The sequence below is a fragment of the Protopterus annectens genome, chromosome 3.part0 (genome assembly GCF_019279795.1).
Source record: "Protopterus annectens isolate FY-2018-M chromosome 3.part0, PAN1.0, whole genome shotgun sequence".
NCBI classification, from domain to species: Eukaryota; Metazoa; Chordata; order Ceratodontiformes; family Protopteridae; genus Protopterus; species Protopterus annectens.
The window spans coordinates 1,711,874,311-1,711,893,890 of NC_056731.1; the positions used below are offsets into that span (position 1 = coordinate 1,711,874,311).

The window sequence follows — 19,580 nt, forward strand, 5'->3', positions numbered from 1 at the left end:
ATGATGAAAGCTTATACAAACCATCCTAGCCGGGCATAAGGAGTTGTTACATAATATGAAGCTGTTAGCTCATTGGTATTTCTGGAAAATATATTCCAATAGTCCAGAAGAGAATTCACAGTTTCCATGATGCTACTCTTTTCTGCATACTGCATAGTGTCCTGTGTAGAAAAGCAATAATAAACAGGTTATTGCTTTGATTAAAAATGAAAAAAAAATAATTTTATTATTCAAGCTTAATTCACATTTGACAGCTATAACAACAAACAGCTTCCTAAATGTATTATTCTTTATAAAATCAAAAAAGCATGCTACAGATGCAACAACCTTGTAGAAAAAGTAATTTGTAACATAAGATGCTCTGACACACTAACTATTCTAACAGAAGTCTTTAATACACAAACTTAGCATTCAAATTTTTCTTTCAGAGTGACAGGAATATATTGCAGATTTTACACACACACACACACACACACACACACACACACACACACACACACACACACACACACACACACACACACACACGCAGACACAGTATCTTTAGAGATAGGCATGATGGTGCAACATTTCTCAGGAATGCTTTGCAATGTACCGGTAATTACTGTAAAGAAATTAATCTGATATGTTATCAGCTTAGCATGTTGCAACATACCTATAGTTTATAAGAATGCATACAATCACAACTAATAAACATCAGAAGGCACTAAGAAGAGCTGAAGATCCCAAAAAGTATGCTATAAAGTCAGGTCCATAGAAAAGCTTTATTTAATGCACTTTTTTAAAAAAAAAAATAAAACAAGAAAGTCAATAAATTAAGCGCTTTTGTCTCTGCTTATTCAGACTTCTTCAGAATACCATACCAAGCTATTCAACTGCTTTTATATTATCATTTTCAATAAAATGCATGCCCCCTATTTACTGCACCAGACCAACCCAAAGGCACGATCAATTAAATATGTAAATGCATCCCTCATACATCTAAAACACATCAAATAAAATAATATAACACATAAATATTTCTTAAATAACATTTAGATATTTAAATATTTAAAATTCCACAACTTTACATATTAATCTTAAAAACTTGTTTAAAACCATAAGTAAAATAGTTGAGCTAGTAGCATGACATAAAAGGACAATGACTGATATATGAGATAAAAGACTTGAGTTTCACCTTCCTTTTATGAGCCCCAAACCTTATCTATCTAAGGCTTTCAGTTTAAGAAAGCATGCCAATGACAATGAGTTATTTAAGCCTGGCCACTGTGTGGTATTTGTTTTAATTTGCCAAAGTGCCTCATGTTTTCTAATATTAACATCCAGGGGCCCCCTCTTTTATCTAATTCAAGGGCTTCAATGATGGCAAATTTAAAACTATGGTTTTAAAGTGTATTGAATAAAGCTTTTCCATGGACCTGACTTTATAGCATACTTTTTGGGATCCCCAGCTCTGCTTAGTGCCCTTTGGTGTTTATTAGTTGTGATTGTGTGCATTCTTGTGGAGTTTATGGCTTTAGGCACTGAAGAGGGGGACTCAATTTTGTTATTTACCCAAACAGTAAACAATTCATTAGCTGCATTAAACTTCTCTCTGGAGCGGCTGTCTCAACAGCTTGAATGTTTGGAGAAGAACCAATCAGGTTCTGTCTCTCAACGTGCAGCTTTAATGGAGCAAGAAGAAAATGTCCCAACGTCACCGGGAAGTACTTCAGTCCAACACTTGCTGCAGGAGTGGCCGACCGTTTTAAATGCATCCCAAAATGTTGTTTTAATGCAAAATAACCCTGGATTACAACAACCTCATTCAGGAGGAGGTAATCCAGCAGCTGGAAGTGTACAAGAGCATTTTGAAACAGATGCAAACCACAACAATGTGAATGGATTTAATGAACGGTTCATTCTGAATGAATGGCTGAAATTGGACTCTTCTTTTGCCTTACAAGACACTCGCAGGACTGTAAGTACTGTTGATTATTTTGACAAATGACAGAAACTTGACAGTTTGCTTCTTAAAATTCAGAAGCTTCAGCTAGATAATATATATTTTTAAGGAGTGTCTTAAACTAAAACGGTTTGAGGACGTGGCGTTTCCCCACAGGACTAGTTACAAACTCCCCCTTCCATAAAGAACTAATTGCTATCTTTGATCGCCATGGTTTTGAATCCATGGAGATGGTGGTCAAACATAACCAAAGAGACTTTGATGCATTGACTATTCAGGCAAATGATTTGGACACTGAGATTACAAGGGATGAGGCTCATATAGCTAACATGTATGATTATAACCAGATCTTTAAAAGTATTGAGAGCCAAATAAACAGTATAAAAAAATGGAAAACAAGAAAAATCAACAGGAACAGGGCAGAATATGAGAATAATTCTGCCTACCCAGAACCACCAAAGTCCCAAAATACCATAGTGGATCATTGATCAGGTTATTTGTGATCTACTAGCAAGAGGTATGTTCTTTGTGCCAGCTAAATCTATGGACTTAGGTAATGCCATCGTGGATTTAAAACAGTTTGTCAGGAAACTGAATTTAAATATTCTGTTTCATAATGTTCAATATACTAATAACCCACTGCATATATCAATCACCCATAACCCCCCACTCCACCCTTCATTACAGCTTTCTGAAAATCTGTGTGAAATTGATTTTCATAAATTGGGTAAAAAGAAGTGTAATAATAATGTATACAATATATCTAAAGAAGACAATAATTGCCTACAGATGTTGAAAAATAATAAAGAGGTGAGAATTGTCAAACCTGACAAAGGTGGAGGTATTGTGATTATGGACATAAACTTATGTCATGAAAAAATGAAAAAGATACTGAATGGTACAACTTATCAGAAGGTTTCACTTAACAAGGTAAATGGTGCATATAGGAAAGTTAGGGGTGAGCTTAATGATTTATTTATTGAAGGAAGTATAACTATTGATGAATTTAATTATATGAATGTGACTCACCCTAAAATATCTATTATGTTTGGGTTGCCCAAGATACATAAAGATTTAAACAACCCCCTGATGAGACCCATTGTGGATGGGTGAAGATCCATCACACAACCAATGGCAAAATTATTGGATATTAAATTGAAAAGGTTTGTTATGAATGAAATTTATTTGTGTAAGGATTCCTGGGACTTTCTAACAAGAATAAATAAACTTGATGTTTTGATAGTGGGGTATTTATAACCATCGATGTTAAAGATTTATACACTATCATACCACATAGGTTGGGTATTAAATGGTTTTGTGAGTACCTGCTTGATAAAGGGATAACACAAAGGGAGGTTAATGTGTATGAGCATTTACTTGAAATTGTTCTGTACAATAACTTTATCTTATTTGACAATGAGTTCTATTTAAGTGGAAGGGGTCTCAATGGGCTTGGCCTGTGGGAGTCTCTATTCTAATGTAGTCATGCTCTAATGGGAGAAAAAGTTCTTGTTAGTGTCACCTTATTTTCCATATTGTAAGTGTTATATGTGGTTTTTGGACAATATTTTTATTTATTGGACAGGACCAACTGAAATGATACATCAATTTTTGAAGTATGTAAATAATTCAACCACATTTCTAAAATGTACACACACTATTGGCATTGAGGAAATTTCTTATTTAGGTGTTAAACTAATAAAAGACAGACAACAACAAGTTTTTAAATTTGAGATTTTTAGGAAAGCCACATACTCCAATAGTTTTTTACACTATGAGAGTTCCCACCCTTATAAACAGAAGAAAGTGTTGGTGAAACAGCAGTTTGTGAGGGCGGCACGAATGGTCACATTCTTTGATAGATTCCTAAATGAGTATGACACATTGAAAGAAATGTTTTTAAGCATGGGGTATCCCGCTATTCTTGTGAGTGATGTTATGCTTGAAGTAGTAAACAAATGTAAAAGCAGACACTTTTTGCCCCTCCTGAACCAGCAAGAAAAAATATGGTGACATTGCTGTGATGCTGTAGGTGGTCCCTCACAGTAAGATGCTGTCCGGTTCGATTCTCAGCTACAGCGTCTTCTGCGTGGAGACATGCGTGAATGAGCATACCTTCGTTGAAGGTTGTGCGTCAGGCCTGGCAAGCCGGTATGTAAAAATCAACTGCCAATCATTAGCAGACCAGAGTTCCGCTGTGGCGACCCCTAACCGGGAAAAGCCGAAAGACACAAACAAACTGTGATGCTGTAGGTAATATTGATAGTTTGAATGTTGACAGACCTAAAGATTCAGATAGAGGGTGTCCTGTGACACAAGATAACTTTAACACTGCATTTGTTACAACATTTAATAGTTCAAGCAAGGGTTTTGTGGATATACTTTCAAAAAACTGGATGGTAATGACAAGTGATAGGGAAATTAGGGAGTCTGTTGGTGAGAGACCAATTATTGTTTATAGAAGGGGTAAGTGTCTGAAAAATATTTTAGAAACAACCTCCAAGGGACCAATGAATGTTAACATGAGTAAGTATGGTGCCTGTAATTATTGTCCTTACATTAAGGAAGGCTGTATTTTTAATGTGAATAACATTAATATAAAATTAAACAAAAGATGTTCGTGTAACACGGATAAAGTAGTATACTGTGCATTTTGTATAAAATGCAGTTGTTTCTATATAGGAAAAATGGAGAGGAAGTAAAAAAATCATATTTATGAACATCTGAGGGATATACAAAATAAAAATGATAAAAATGCATTAGCTAAACATTGTATTGAATTTGTGGACCATAGTTTTAAATTCGGCATCATTGAAGCCCTTGAATTAAACAAAAGAGGGGGCCCCTGGACGTTAATATTAGAAAAAATATGAGGCACTTTGGCAAATTAAAACAAATGCCACACAGTGGCCAGGCTTAAAAGACTCATTGCCATTGGCATGCTTTCTTAAACTGAAAGCTTTAGATATATAAGGTTTGGGGCTCATAAAAGGAAGGTAAAACAAGTTTTTTATCTTATCTCATGTATCAGTCATTGTCCTTTTATGTCATGATGCTAGCTCAACTATTTTACTTATGGTTTTAAACATGTTTTTAAGATTAATATGTAAAGTTGTGGAATTTTAAATATTTAAATATCTAAATGTTATTTAAGAAATATTTATGTGTTATTTTATTTGATGTGTTTTAGGAGATGTATGAGGGATGCATTTACATATTTGATTGTGCCTTTGAGTTGGTTTGGTGCAGTAAATAGGGGGCGTGCATTTTATTCAAAATGATAATATAAAAGCAGTCAAATAGCTTGGTATAGTATTCTGAAGAAATCTCTGAATAAGCAGAGACGAAAGCGCTTAATTTATTGACTTTTTTGTTTTATTTTTCAAAAAAGTATATTGAATAAAGCTTTTCTATGGACCTGGCTTTATAGTATACTTTTTGGGATCCCCAGCTCTGCATAGTACCTTTTGGTGTACATACCTATATTCTATGGGACTGATTAAAAAACTTGTTCTCAGTATAAGTGACCACTTATAAAGAGAACTATCTGAGAACAGGTCTTTTGGAATCCGGTCCCCAATGTAAGCCTGTTTATTGATAGGCCTTACACTGAAATAAGTCACTTACAATGAGAGCAACTCTTTCAGAATGTGGCCATGTGACTTTCTTTAACTTAAATAATTTCTGCTCAGAGACTGTGCTGCTGCTTATTTTAGGGTGAAGGTGGCGGATGTAGATGTAGAAGCAGCCCAGAAACAGCATCGCTCAAACCATTAGGCTATTCTTACTCTCTGTGAAGTTAAATATTTTTTTCTGAAGATCACAATTAAAGCAATAACTTATTTTTTCAGTGAGTAATCATTATTTTCTTAATAGACAAATGGGAGTGGTTTAAATTTGTTAAGCAGAAGCACAAACTTTCTATCTTGTAGGAATGCTTTCAAGCATGTACAGACTCGAATAAAACCTCCCATTTCTGTAAAGCAGAAAGCTTTGCAAGAAGAAGGAAGATTACAGCGCATGGCCAAGATGCTGACTGATTAACAGCAGCTTTCATCTGTTCTGCTATATTTCTTTAATCTCTGACAAGAAATTTCATTTTTAAGATATTCTATCCTTTTTTGTTCAACAAATACTGTTACACTGAAGCCTTCTGTGGAATATATCGAAAAAATAATTTTTTAATTCTATATTTTCCTATCAATATTTCATTTGAAAAGTTCTCTTCTTCAAACTTCAAGATGAGTCACCTCAAAGGATCCTCACAAGATTCTTCTCTAAGGAAGGATATACAGTTTGTTCTTACCAGCCTACAATAACTCTCTCTTAAGATGGATTAAATGGACAAGAACATTGAACATTTTAAACACAGTTTTGTTCTAGATAAATGGAACAGATACAAGAAACATTAAACCAACAAAAAACTCAAATTTCAGGGATTGAAGAAGCATTAAATTACTTCAAAGGAAGGCTATCAGAGGATGAACATAACTTTAAATTTTTATTAAAACAAAACACCTTGCTGTTAGAAAAAAATAGATGATCTAGAAAATAGATCTCGAAGAAGCAACATAAGAATCTTTGGATTACCTGATGGCATTGAAAATGACAACATGACAAACTTTCTAACAACTTAGCTTCCTAAAGTCCTTGATCACTCAGAAGCTATGTCTTTTAGTATTGATCATATTGCCAAGGTGTTTAGAAAATCTAGGTCTATGTCTACTGCAGCTTCCTCTTCAAAGAAATCAAATCCAAGATCTACTATAGTAAGACTTTTATCTACACAAGATAAAGATCTAATACTAAAGACAGCTTGGACAAAGTCTCCCATAAAAATGCAGGACCAAATAATAAGATTTGACAATGACTTTTCGTCTATAGTGATGTCTAGAAGAAAATGGTTTTACCTTTAATAAAAGAACTCAAAAAAACGTCAGATCAAAACTAACCTGCTCTTCCCAGCTAGACTGAGAATATATCTTCCAGACGAAACAAAAATCTTTGATGACTTGGACAATGCCATATTATTTTTAAAATCAAAAAAATGTTCTGGACAAGACAGAGGACATGAGATGGAATAACAGCTCATTAAACAGACCAGCAGGAAGAAATAATTGGAAAACCACTGAAAAAAAGAAGGAATTAAAAGAGAAAAAACTTATATATACCCCATTTTACCCACTAATTATACAGTCAATATTGTCTTTCATTTATTACAATTCATCATCTTTATATTACTTATATTACTTAATCAAACCCGAACCTCAAATTCAACTTCACACATTAAGGTAACTTCTATCATTTAATTTTTGTGCTCATAACTATATTCATAAATGTAGAAAAGTGTGTGTCTTCATATAGTGAGTTATGGACATGGAAAATTTCATTTAGTAGCAATTAACATATGCATTTTCATCTCCCTTTCTCTGTGTGTGTTCCTTGCCCTGCCTTTCCATTTCTCTTCTCTTACTAGTTTAACTTTCAAACAAACAAAGTAGTCATGAAAGGAAAACAATGATTGATGCTGTGTTATTTGAGTGCCTTTAGGAAGTACCTATTTGACTTAGGTTCATAGGTAAGTACTAGGCTATCTGCCCGAGGGCATCTATAAGCCTAGCCAGAATGTGTTGGCTTTCGCCACCCCTTAGATTACTTCCCTGTGCCTCTGTCCAGCAGAGCCACTGCAGTGATCCCCGGGGTAAATTTTCTGTTTCCATCCACTCATCAAGGTTTCTCTTGAAGAGTGTTAGTGAGGGGCTCTGCCAAATGTAGATTGGAATCCTGTTCCAAAGCATGGGGAGTCTCTGGGACAGGAATCTATCCCTCCAGCATGTCCTATTTATCGTTGTGGTAAGGTTTAGATCCCTAGAGCGTGTGGTTCTCTGGGATTTGTTTCTTTTAGGTGGAGCATATTCATCAATTCTGGGTTGGACATGGCCTTGTATGTCAGGCTGAGATCACCTCTGAGTAAGCGGTATGCAACCGCGTACAGCTGGAGTTTCTTCAGTTGGCCTGCATAGGGCATCTGTTTGAGGCCAGTAATCCTCTTGGTGAGGTACTTCTGTGGTCTTTCCAGCTGTTGCAGGTGTCGGTACATCCCAAATGGGGCGTTGTACTCTATGATGGGTCTGATGAGTGATGAGTAGAGGGGTACAATAACCTCTTTTGTTCTAGATGCGAACCCTTTGGTAATTAGGTGAGTCACATAGAAAGATTTTCTAACCACCTTGGCAATATGATTATCAACGGAGAGATTACTATCTACTTGGGTCCCCTTATCCCTTATTAAATTTTCTGTATTTAGGGGACTACCACATATGTGGTAGTTTGCGGGTACTTTGTTTCTTCCAAAGGGGATGACTATGCACTTTTTGGCATTTAGCTTGAGGCCATAATTTTTACACCAGGTATCCATCTCAGTGAGACCCTTCTGGAGGATGTCTGTATCAGCCAGAGAGTCAGTTATGGCCCCCAGTTTGCAGTCGTCTGCGAACATGGTCAGCCATAGTCCTCCTGTGCTTGCCTGTACCTCTACGAAGTATATACCAAACAGGAGGGGTCCCAGGACTGAGTCCTGGGGGACGCCACTTGTAACCGGTTTAGAGTCGGACATAGAGCCTGCAACTCTCACCGTGTGGGTTTTATCCATGAGCCAATTGATAACCCATCTCATGACGTAGGGATTTATGTTCAGGCTGGTGATAATACCAGAATGGGGAATGGTGTCAAAAGCCTTTGTGAGGTCTAGGTAGGCTGTGTGGACCTCCTTTCCCTCGTCTAAAGCCTTGGTAACTGTCTCAAAGAAGTCCACCAGGTTTAGGAGGCATGATCTGCCCTTAACAAAGCCAAACTGTGTAGGGTCTAATGTTTGGAGGTTCCCAATGTCTAGTTCCATGATGATGCGCTCCATAGCCTTGCAGACTAGGCTAGTCATGTTTATAAGGCGATAGTTCCTGGAGTCCGTTGTAGCTCCACCTTTGTGGAGCTGGATAACTGTTGCTGTGTGCCACTCTATGGGTACGTAGCCTGTAGAGAGTGAGTTTAGGTGAAGGGGTAGTTCATTTTGGAGCTCATGTAAGACACAGCTTTGGACACCATCTGATCCCATTGAAGCTGTGTTTTTGGCTTTGGATAGGGATGTTTTAACCAGTGTGTCAGTGATTGCAGGGGCTCTACATTCTTATGGTATGGTTATGGGCCCTTTAGGGGGTTAGAGGGGGTGAAGTTTGCACTAAACCTGTCTGCCAGGATGTTGGCAATATCAGTCGGTTCAGTGTATTTTGTGCCAATCTGCACTAACTCAGAGCAGATCTGAGAGTTTCCACTTAGGTTCTTGCCATAGATAAAGAACGCTTTGGGTTTATCTTTGGAGTCCTTGGCAGTTTAGCCTTGGATGATTTTATGAGGGATCATAGTTTCTTGCTGATACTGATCAGGGATGTCTTTCCTTCTTGGTATTTTACTCTTTTCTGTACTAGTTTCCTCCTTCTCTTGTATAGCTTGTTTATGGCAGGGGTCCACCAGACTTGTTTCCTTTTCTTGGGAGGAGTGAGTCTTGGTTTTGCTTGGGATAGCACAATACATGCATTCTTGCAGGTGCTCATAGAGTGCCTTTGTAAGGGATTCAGCAGCTTGGACAGCATTGTCCTTTAGCATGGGGGCTGTGAACCTTTCCACCTCAGTCTTAAGTAGTATGAAGTTTGCTTTTGAAAAGCTTTTCACGGTGCTTTCCTTGATTGGGGGTGGGGCAGAATGTGGATATCCAGAGTGATTAGTCTATGGTCTGATCTAACAAGCGAGGGGTTGACCTCTGGTGTAAAACACTAGTCACCCATGTTGGTGATGACCAGGCCCAATATGTTGTCACATCTGGTGGGGGTGTTGACCAGTTGATACAGGGCATTTGAGTTTATAAATACTAGGAAGCGTTTAGCAAGGGAGTTAGTACTTGAGTAGTTTTCCCAGTTAATGTGTGGGTAATTGAAATCACCAAATATTAGGGAATTTGGTAGGGCCTTCATATTTTCCAGTGTCTCCAGAAACGTAGAATGGGGGTCCTGGGTCATGGTGGGTAATCTGTAGCAAGCTACAATTTGAATTGCAGTTTTGCCTGTTGTTAGTTGTACATGGCTGAGGCATTGTGCTGCACCACTAACCTGGAGGTGTAGGTATCCTTGATGAATATGGATACACCCCCGCCTTTTGTGTTTCAGTCCAGGTTCTGTGGCCGAAAAGAATGGTGTGAGTTATAGCCTGGTAGTGCTGGGGTGCTCTCTGGAGCCTTAAACCAGGTTTCTGTTACTGCACAGATATCAATGTTCTCCATACTGAGGAGTGCCTCAAGTGCATGCATTTTGAGGTTTAGACTTCTGGCGTTGAGTAGCATTACCCTCAGTTTTTGGTTACTTGTGCTATTTACGGTGGTGGGTTTGTCTTTTGAGCCTTGCCTAAAAAAAGGCACTATGGGGGAGGCAAAAGCCTTGGCCAGTATTCGAAAGCCTAAGGGTGACAGGTGCAAGCCATCTCTTGCGAAGTAATGTGGCTTGTCGAGCATGTCATCCCAGGCAGACAGATACCGGATCCTCTTTGAATGACACCAGAAACTTAGCCAGTTGTTGAAATTGTCCATTATTTCTTTATACTGTGGAATAATTTTTGGTGAGGGCAGGATTCTACTCAGAGTCAGGGTCATACCGGCCTGGGCTACGTGATCAGAGAGCTCTTCCATGTCTCTTTTCATGTAATTCAGCGAGGTACATCTCAGGTCATTCACACCAACATGGACCATGACAGAGTTGTATTTGTACTTGTTCTGGAGTGACCTGAGTGCTTGTGTTATGTGGCGGACCCTGGAACATGACAGGCAGCTAACTGTAACCTTCTCCTTGTCCAGCCTAGTTAGTGGGACATCGGTGTGCCTGACTATAGAGTCACCTTTTACTAGTGTGTCGGGTATGTTATTTTGCCTTAAGGGCTGTGATTGCGTGGCACACTGATTATGTGAAGTATGTGTTTCATGGTTTGTGATGGGGTGTGGAGCTTGCTTGGGTGTCTGTTTTGGAGGTCTCTGTTGCTTTTGCAGATTTTTATTTAAAGCCTCCGAGTATGTTTTTGTGTATTTATGTGTGTTATTTGCCGGTGTTGGTTAAGTAGGTCTATGTAAGACTGGTGGTGTGTTACAAGTATTTTCCTTCTCCTCTTGACTGTCAGTTCCAGTCTTGGGTTGAGATAGCTTTGCCTCCAGTTTGGCTGTATAATTGCATCTTTCGCATATATTAGTGTTTGGTGGTAGGAGGAGAGGGGTGTCTGTGTACATGAGGCAGTTGTAACATTGCCTCAAAATGCCCAGATTTACCAGTTGGACTGGAGAGTACACCTGAAACTGCCCTTTGGACATGCCTAAATAGGTAAAGTGAACTGTTTTACTGATTGGCTGGTAGGAACGAATAGAGAGCCTTGTCCTTCTGGACAGTATGGGGGGTCTAGTGCTAGTGTTAATTAGTGCTTGCTATGAGTTTTGAGCAAGTGCTGGGCTATGAAGTGAATGGTTTGAATGCTTAAGTTGAAAATGTGTCTAGTTCCAAGGGAAAAATTGAAGAGTAGACTTCGTGGAGCCGGAAATAGTTTAACCCTAGCTAACCAGCACTGCCAGGAACGCAAAACCGCGCAAATGCGGTTTTTATAGCAGGGAAATGAAAGAAATAGAAATTAGTCCAAAATGGCCAATAAACTACTAACTTCTGGGCTGAAACTACTCCTCTAGGGACAGATAGGCTGCTCAAAGCTCCCCTCTCTCACAGGTGAACAGAGAAACTTCCTTCTATCCAAGTAAGGAATGGGCAACACAAAAACTTGTAACACAGCCCTGAATTCAGTAGTAACCTAAAAAATGGACTATATGAGTTCAGAAAGGCGGGAAACAAGTATTTTTTTTTTCAGAAAAAGCAGATACAACAAAAAAAAAAACACTTCAAATGCACATAAATGGCTATCACACTTTAGTGTGCAGCCTACAACAGTTAAACAGATTATTTAAACACAAAAATGACTTAGTTCAAGTGCAGGCAGCAAATAAGTACAATATGTAGCAGAAACAAGCTTTTTAAATCACAGAAATGCTAATAAAATTGGTGTTTCAGGCAGAATTAGTTAAAGACAGCAAGAAAATGCAGAAAAAATATACTTAATCACTCCAAAGTCTCTCTTTTGTCTCTCTGCTGCTATAGAACTCTGCAGGACACCTGGCAGGTACTTGCTAAGCTGAATACAAGCACAAAAAAAAAAAAAAACACGCAGATGCGGTTTTTATAACAGGGAAATGAAAGAGATAGAAATTAACCCAAAATGGCCAATAAACTACTAACTTCTGGGCTACAGCAAACAAGGAGCACAAATTTCAGAAAGAAACAGTTCAAATAAGCAGGCACAATAAGCCTTTAACCAGAAATTACCAGCTCAGAAGGGCATAATCTAGCCTCTCCTCCCACAAGTGTGCAGACCACAAACCTTCTTAACGTAAAATAACTGGCCTGAAGCCCAAGTGCTTAAACCAGAACTAATGCACTTTTAGAATAACAGACACTGAGCCTTCAATCAGCAATTCCCAACTTAGAAGGATGTAAGCTACCTGTCCTGCCACAACAATGCAGTCCACAAACCTTCTTAATGTAAAACAACTGGTCTGAAGCCCAAGTGCTTAAACCAAAAGGCTTAGAATAACAGTTACAATTTAATCAGACTACTACAAAGCAGTAATAACTGCAGCAGAATAATACAATTGAGTATTTTTAAGAAGCACAAGTAAAATAAGGTAGTAAAGTGGGAAGAAACACAATTACAGTAAAAGCAGATGAATAAAGTGCAATTTTTTTTTACTTAGCAACTTAGTGTACCTGTATAATTCTGCAGTTTGTCTGTCTTCGCAGTGCAGCTCTGTGTGACAGATTCCTGATAAACTAGTCTTTTTATGTATTTTAATTTAAGTTTATTGGATGGCTCGGCAGCTTTTGAGTCTAATTTAATGTGGCTGATGAGAGAGGGTTGATTTCCATGGTTGTGGGAAGAAGTCGGACAGTGGTATACTCTTTTGCTTTATTTTTTATATATATGCTCAACAGCTTGTTTTTTGTGCCTGAATAACTGAAAATTGAGTGAGAGCCAAGAGTTGCTTCTATCTTAATTCAGTTTTCAAAGTCCTCTTCCCACCTTAGCCGCTTGGGTAGAAGCCTTTCTTTTTTAAAGTTATTCCTTCTCTTGCTCCTCACAAGACGTTAGTCATGTAGATGCATCCTTAAACCAGAAGTACTCCTGTTTAACTAGTAACGGCAGCAAATGCTTGTTACTAATTTAAATAACCCACTGATTTTCCTAGAAGTATTCATTTGTTGAAGTTTACACTTTAAAATTAATTGTAACTTAATACAAGCAAAACAGAACTATAGACCTATGTAAATTAAGTTTATTCTGGTCGCATCACAAAGTATATGAAGCGGCGCTACAGATGTCATCAGTAATTAGTATTTCAGATTCAATGGCATCAGTGAATGAAGCCGCCCAAATAAGACAACACGGATATGCAGCTACTTGCTGAGATATATAGAGAAGTAAGAACCTAACTCCTTCTATTGAATTTGTTATTAATTCTTAAAGTGTTAACTCCATCTGCTGAGATTGAATAGATAAATAGGAATAAAATAAATAAATATGAAAGAGGTGAAAATATCCTCCATGGTTTCCAAAACATTTAGATGTGCTTGAATACATTCCAAACAAGAGTAAAGCAAATTATTTAAATGCAAGTGACCACAGTAATAATAAAACAACAGCTGCCTTTTATGTCTCAAAATATATTAGGTGGAGTTTCTGAGCATTTTAAAGCTCTCTATAATGACTTTAAGAGAAGAAAAGGCATATAATAAAGCAGCAGCAAGGGTTTTTATTTTTCTTCTTGTGTGTGCGTGTGTGAGTGTTGATGGAAAGCATTTTATTAAACTGAAGTAAGGTGGCCCTAATCAGTTTTGCTGAAAAAGTATCTCACACAATTCATCAGCATAAGAGTATGTAGTGAAATAGTGAGTAAGTGACATTGCAGGCTCTATAAGCCTGTTCCAATTGGTAATCTCAGGGATAAGTGGGTTATCTCTTCAATTACGTAGCATACATTAAATTGTATATATGTGTTTTATTATACTAAATGACTGAGATATGTGTGAAAAGGACCAATAGTTTATACCAATCTGATGAATAATCATAATAAATAATCATAAAGTTTGTGGTTTAGACCCCTACTACTCCCATAAGCCAAAGTCAGCAGTTTATCTAAATCTGTTGCTCCCCAGTAATGTATTTTGGTCTATTATTCCTCATCCTTCTTTATTCCTTGTCATTACTGTCAGTCAGCATTGTCAAAAATGCATGGTATGATGCTGATTCACTTTTACCTTCCTGAACTCTAAAGCAAAGCCATTCTAAAGGATGGATGGATGGATGGATATATATATATATATATATATATATATATATATATATATATATATATATATATATATATATATATATATGTGGGTCCACTTTGTAATTTCAAAATACTGAACTCCCGAATTTCAGTATTTCGAAATCACAAAGCCGAAAACCCGAGCACAACTCACAAATCCGAAAACACACAACCGCGTAATTCAAAATCCTGAAACTACACCACTCATACAGTACACACATAAACAAACACAAAACTCCCCCCGCAATCAAAAAATGCATCTAAACAACATATAAACCCCCTACACCCCCCATGTGGAGCGCTGCGCCCCCACACCCCCTTACTTATATATTCTAACTCCGAGATCACACAAACAGAAACACAAATGAAACTCCCACACACACATCTTACAGTCCCTCACACACACACACATAACAGTCACAACACACACTTACACACACTAAAGCCCCTAACCAACATACTTACACACACAAACTTACCTAAATTAAACCTAAACATCCACACGCCGCACCAGTGGAAGTGGAAATTCAAAATCTCCGTGCTTTGGGATTTTGAATTTCGCTTCTGCCGGTTTCGGAACTTTGAGTATTCAGCTTTGTGATTTCGAAATACTGAAATTCGGGATTTCAGTATTTTGAAATTAGAAAGTGGACCCATATATATATATATATATATATATATATATATATATATATATATATATATATATATATATATATATACTAAGGGATTAGAATCTATTTGTATGGTGGCTTTGTAAACATACTATGCATGTATTACTCTATCATCAAAGTGTTGGGTTGCTTGTAAATTTAAGGTCTTTCATTAGGTATGACCCAAGTATGTTCCAAGGCAATGTTACAGTTTGTAGTGTCACTCATATCTGAGGGTGCATGCAGATGTTTGACATATATATTTTTGAAGAAAGTTTTGTATTGTTGCACAGCTCACCCTTATCAATTTAAGACTATCTGAGTTATACTCCCACTAATATCCCACTTTGCAACTGTATTTCATTGCATCTTTTATGGTGCCATTCTAACATGTCTGTTAAAATCACATAAAATGATTTTTCTGTCTTTTATATCCCCTTCAAATGGCATTTCTGACACATTGACTTAATGCACCTAGTTTAGATGTATAACACATTTAATGTTTTGGTAACTTACTAAAAACCCTTGAAAGTTAAGATTTATGAATAGACTACGCAATGTATATGGAAAATAATATGATATTTGGCAGTACTGTATGTGTCCTTTAAGAAATGATTATCACATCATCACTTTCTTCACCCAAGTTAATTCATTAACAAAATATATGTTGCCAGATCTTCTTTCTTCCATGACAAATATCTGCAAAGAATAAGTGACACACTTGTTTAGTTGTGAGATAAAACAAGGTATATTAAAGCTGACATTATGGTACATTTACAGAGTACTTTTTTAAATAAATCAATTGTGCTTTTTGTTTTCTCATGCTAATTCATGTATTAACTTGCATTTCTTTGAGAGAGAAAGGACAATATAACCTTGAATTAGAATACATTTGTCTTTTTGAAGACATCTGGTTACAAGTACTGACATTTCATACATTATAATAAGATGTAGTCAGATTCAACAAATGTATTTGTTTCAACATATCAGTCTTATATATATAATATGACCTAAACCTACCCCCTAACCACAAGAACAGTGACTTGGAGAGCATCAACTACTTAATTAAATGATACTTGTACTGACTCAGTGCATACCTCTCTATTTATATGTGTCAATCTGGTCATACTGAGTGTTTGCCTGCATTTGTATGTTCCATCATATCTATGTACTATGATCCAATTCTTTTTTTATTTAGATTTATTGACCATAATTTTTAATGGCAAAATGAATATCAAGTCTAAAGTAAATATCCCAATATCACCACTACTGTTATTGAAGAAACATGCTCACCACTTGTATTGGTAGAATGAAGGAGTTGAAGTGTTTTTAAGAGGATACACTGTATTTGACATGTCAGAAAATAATGTTTCTGGTTATATTATTATTAGCAATACTAGAGCTCTGTGTCTACCTTTCAGAACTTTGATGTTACATATGTATTAGGGTCTTAACAATTGTTATTTTAATATACTGAATTCTCTCTTTATGTACAAAGTAAAGAACATGAGAAAGCTCAAACTAAAAAAGGGTGAGAGATGGGGGAGAAAGGGAAGAAGGAGAAGAAAAAAAAGGGGAAGAAATAAGAAAGGGGAAAGAGTGTGAGAGGAAAGGAAGGGAAATCCAAATTCTTTAATACTACTTTAACAGTCATACTAGAACAAGTAACCAAACTGCAAGATAAATGAACAAAAACAAATATAAAGCTGATTTGGTAATATGACTGTTTCAACCAACTATAAATGTATGAAGTTATCGGTCCAATCATTTTGTTCGCATACTTATCTCATACTAGATTTGCAGTGATATTATAATTTAGTGGGTTCAAAGAGATCTACAAAAGAGATGTAGATCTAAAATGTTCTCTTACATATAATAATTATAAGTAATGAAGGGGATATAAAAGGGAAGAGAGAGAAATAGTGAGTAAGATATATATTAATATTAAATGGTGAAAAACTATATTGTATAGGTGCATTTTAAGATAGTGATATTAACTTTAACATGTTAAATGAGACCTGAAATTATCAGAAAATATTAACACTTATAATCCTATGTTACGATATTTATATTAAACCTTTTGTGTATATTTACAGTAACAAAGAGTTATTAAAATATAAGTTGAATAATGTTCATTCTTTTAAATTCTTTTATCTATTATACGTTATACAGAATGAATCAAGAAGTTGTAGTTAATCCTTATACTTTACACTGAGAACAATTACCAAATTTATAGCAGAGTAGTAACTGGATTTTTTGTCTTTGACTTTGCAGAATGGAAGGAGATGCTTGGATAGAGTTTTTAACTGAGCAGGGAGTTTTGGACTCCAGGAGGGGTAGAAAAGTTTATGTAATGATGTCATTACAGTTAATAAAAGTTAGCAAAAAATTGATGGTGTCTGTAAGAATTTTCCACATATTTTTTTCATCAATATTTCTAGTTAATATTTACATAAGCATTGATGATTTTCAAGCACACAGAGGAGTGAATATAAAACTTTCACATTATACAATTTTTATAGAAAATATATTTAAAACCTTTGACTTAACTTCATGTCTTGTTTAAATTGTATATCACTAAATATTAATGGTTTAAACAATAGTTGTAAGAGAGGGAATTTATTTAGATACTTGAAAACTTTCAACCCTCAGCTCAGTTTTTTATATGAAACACACCTATTGCAGGGTGATATTAACAGACTTAACACCAAAATGTATACTGTGTTATCTAGTTCACATCATACACAAAAAAGAAGAGGTGTAACAATATTATGGAAAAACACTGCTCCTGTGCCAAAAATAATTAACACATATAATGATGATAAAGGCTTAATGTATTCATTTACACTAGAAATTAATAAAAAAAATTACATACTTATAAATTCATATTGGTTTCTAGGGATATGAGTAGAAATTGTAAAGAAACAAAAAGAACAAATCATAATTCAGTTAAAAGGTAGCCCTATAATAGCAGGAGGTTGCAGTTGTATAACAAAAGATGAAGATTCTAATTCCAAAAAAAAAAAAAAAAAAAAAAGAATGTTTAAAATGTACTGATTTAATACATCTCAGAGACATACAAGAACATACAGATTCAGATTCACTCTTTTTTACACAATTCTCCCACAGACACAGAACACACGCGAGAATTGATAGGATATATATATATATATATATCTGAAGACCTAAAAATAGCTTAGATAGAGTAAGGACTGTTACATGCCCACTTTATGACCATAACACAATAACCTTTCAACTCATATTAAAACAGAATTTTAAAAAACCTATAAGACATATACCCACTTATATAACTAACTTAAAAGTGTTTAAAGAATTTCTACAAAAAGAAATTGAATTCTACTTAACTTTATTTTATTTTATTTTATTTATTTATTTAACATTTGTTGACCGGGAAAGTCCGACTAGGTTCCACAGATCCTGTTTTCAGCGGAGGCCCGGGGAGAAATGCTCCAGAAGCATGTCTTTAGAACTTCCAATAACACTCAAGTCACTTCCATGATATATGTCTGAGATGCTTTAAAAGCATATTTTAATGCAGAAGCTTATCTTGTTATACCCATAAGAGAAAACAAAGGGACAAAGATTTGATAGAATTACAAGTGTGAATAGATAAGTTACAACTTAATAATCAAAACACAAATTCAGATAATCTAAAACAGATAAATGATCTGAAGAGTAAGAAATGTTAAACCATAAAACAAAGATAAATTTAGAGACAATAAAAATCATAAACCATACAGTTAATCCAAGATACATGCATAAGTTAGTCATGAGAACTAAAGTATATAGAATGATACCACAATACAAAGACAAGATGATCAGCTTTAACAATTGGCTCAAGTACTGGTGTCATTCTAAGGGGATCCAATGTCTGTCTGCCTGGGATGATATGTTGGACAAGCCACGCTGCTTCGCAAGGGATGGCTTACACCTGTCCCCACTGGGCTTCCGGATATTGGCTAAGGCTCTTGCCACCCCCATAGTGCCTTTTTTAGGCAAGGCTCAAAAGACAAACCCACCTCCTTAGAAAACAAAAATGGAAAAAAACTAAGGGTAATGCTGCTCAACGCCAGAAGTCTAAATCTCAAGATGCAGGCACCTGATGCACTCCTCAGCATGGAGAACATCGACGTCTGTGCAGTAACTGAAACCTGGTTCAAGGCTCCTGAGAGCACCCCAGTGCTACCAGGCTATACCTCATATCATGCTTTTCGATCCCAAAACCCGGGCCGAACCACAAAGGGAGGGGGAGTGTCCATATTCATAAAGGACACCCACACCTCCAGGTTAGTAGCAACACATGAAGCATCAGAGACCATACAGGTGCAACTAACCATAGGCAAAACTGCTATACAACTGGTAGCATGTTACAGACCACCCTCCCAATCTCAAGAACCCCACTCAGCCTTCCTGAAGACATTGGAGGATATGAATGTATCACAAAATACCATCATACTGGGAGACT

At 36.3% G+C, this 19,580-nt stretch overlaps 1 protein-coding gene across 1 annotated transcript in view; it reads right to left on the reverse strand.

Annotated features, from left to right (window-relative positions):
- Window positions 1–19,580, reverse strand: part of GPLD1 (glycosylphosphatidylinositol specific phospholipase D1) — an 871,054-nt gene that overhangs the window by 394,400 nt on the left and 457,074 nt on the right. The window contains exon 13 of the mRNA XM_044065746.1: window positions 22–161. Coding sequence (XP_043921681.1) covers window positions 22–161 — 140 coding nt within the window. The remainder of the gene's footprint in view (window positions 1–21; window positions 162–19,580) is intronic.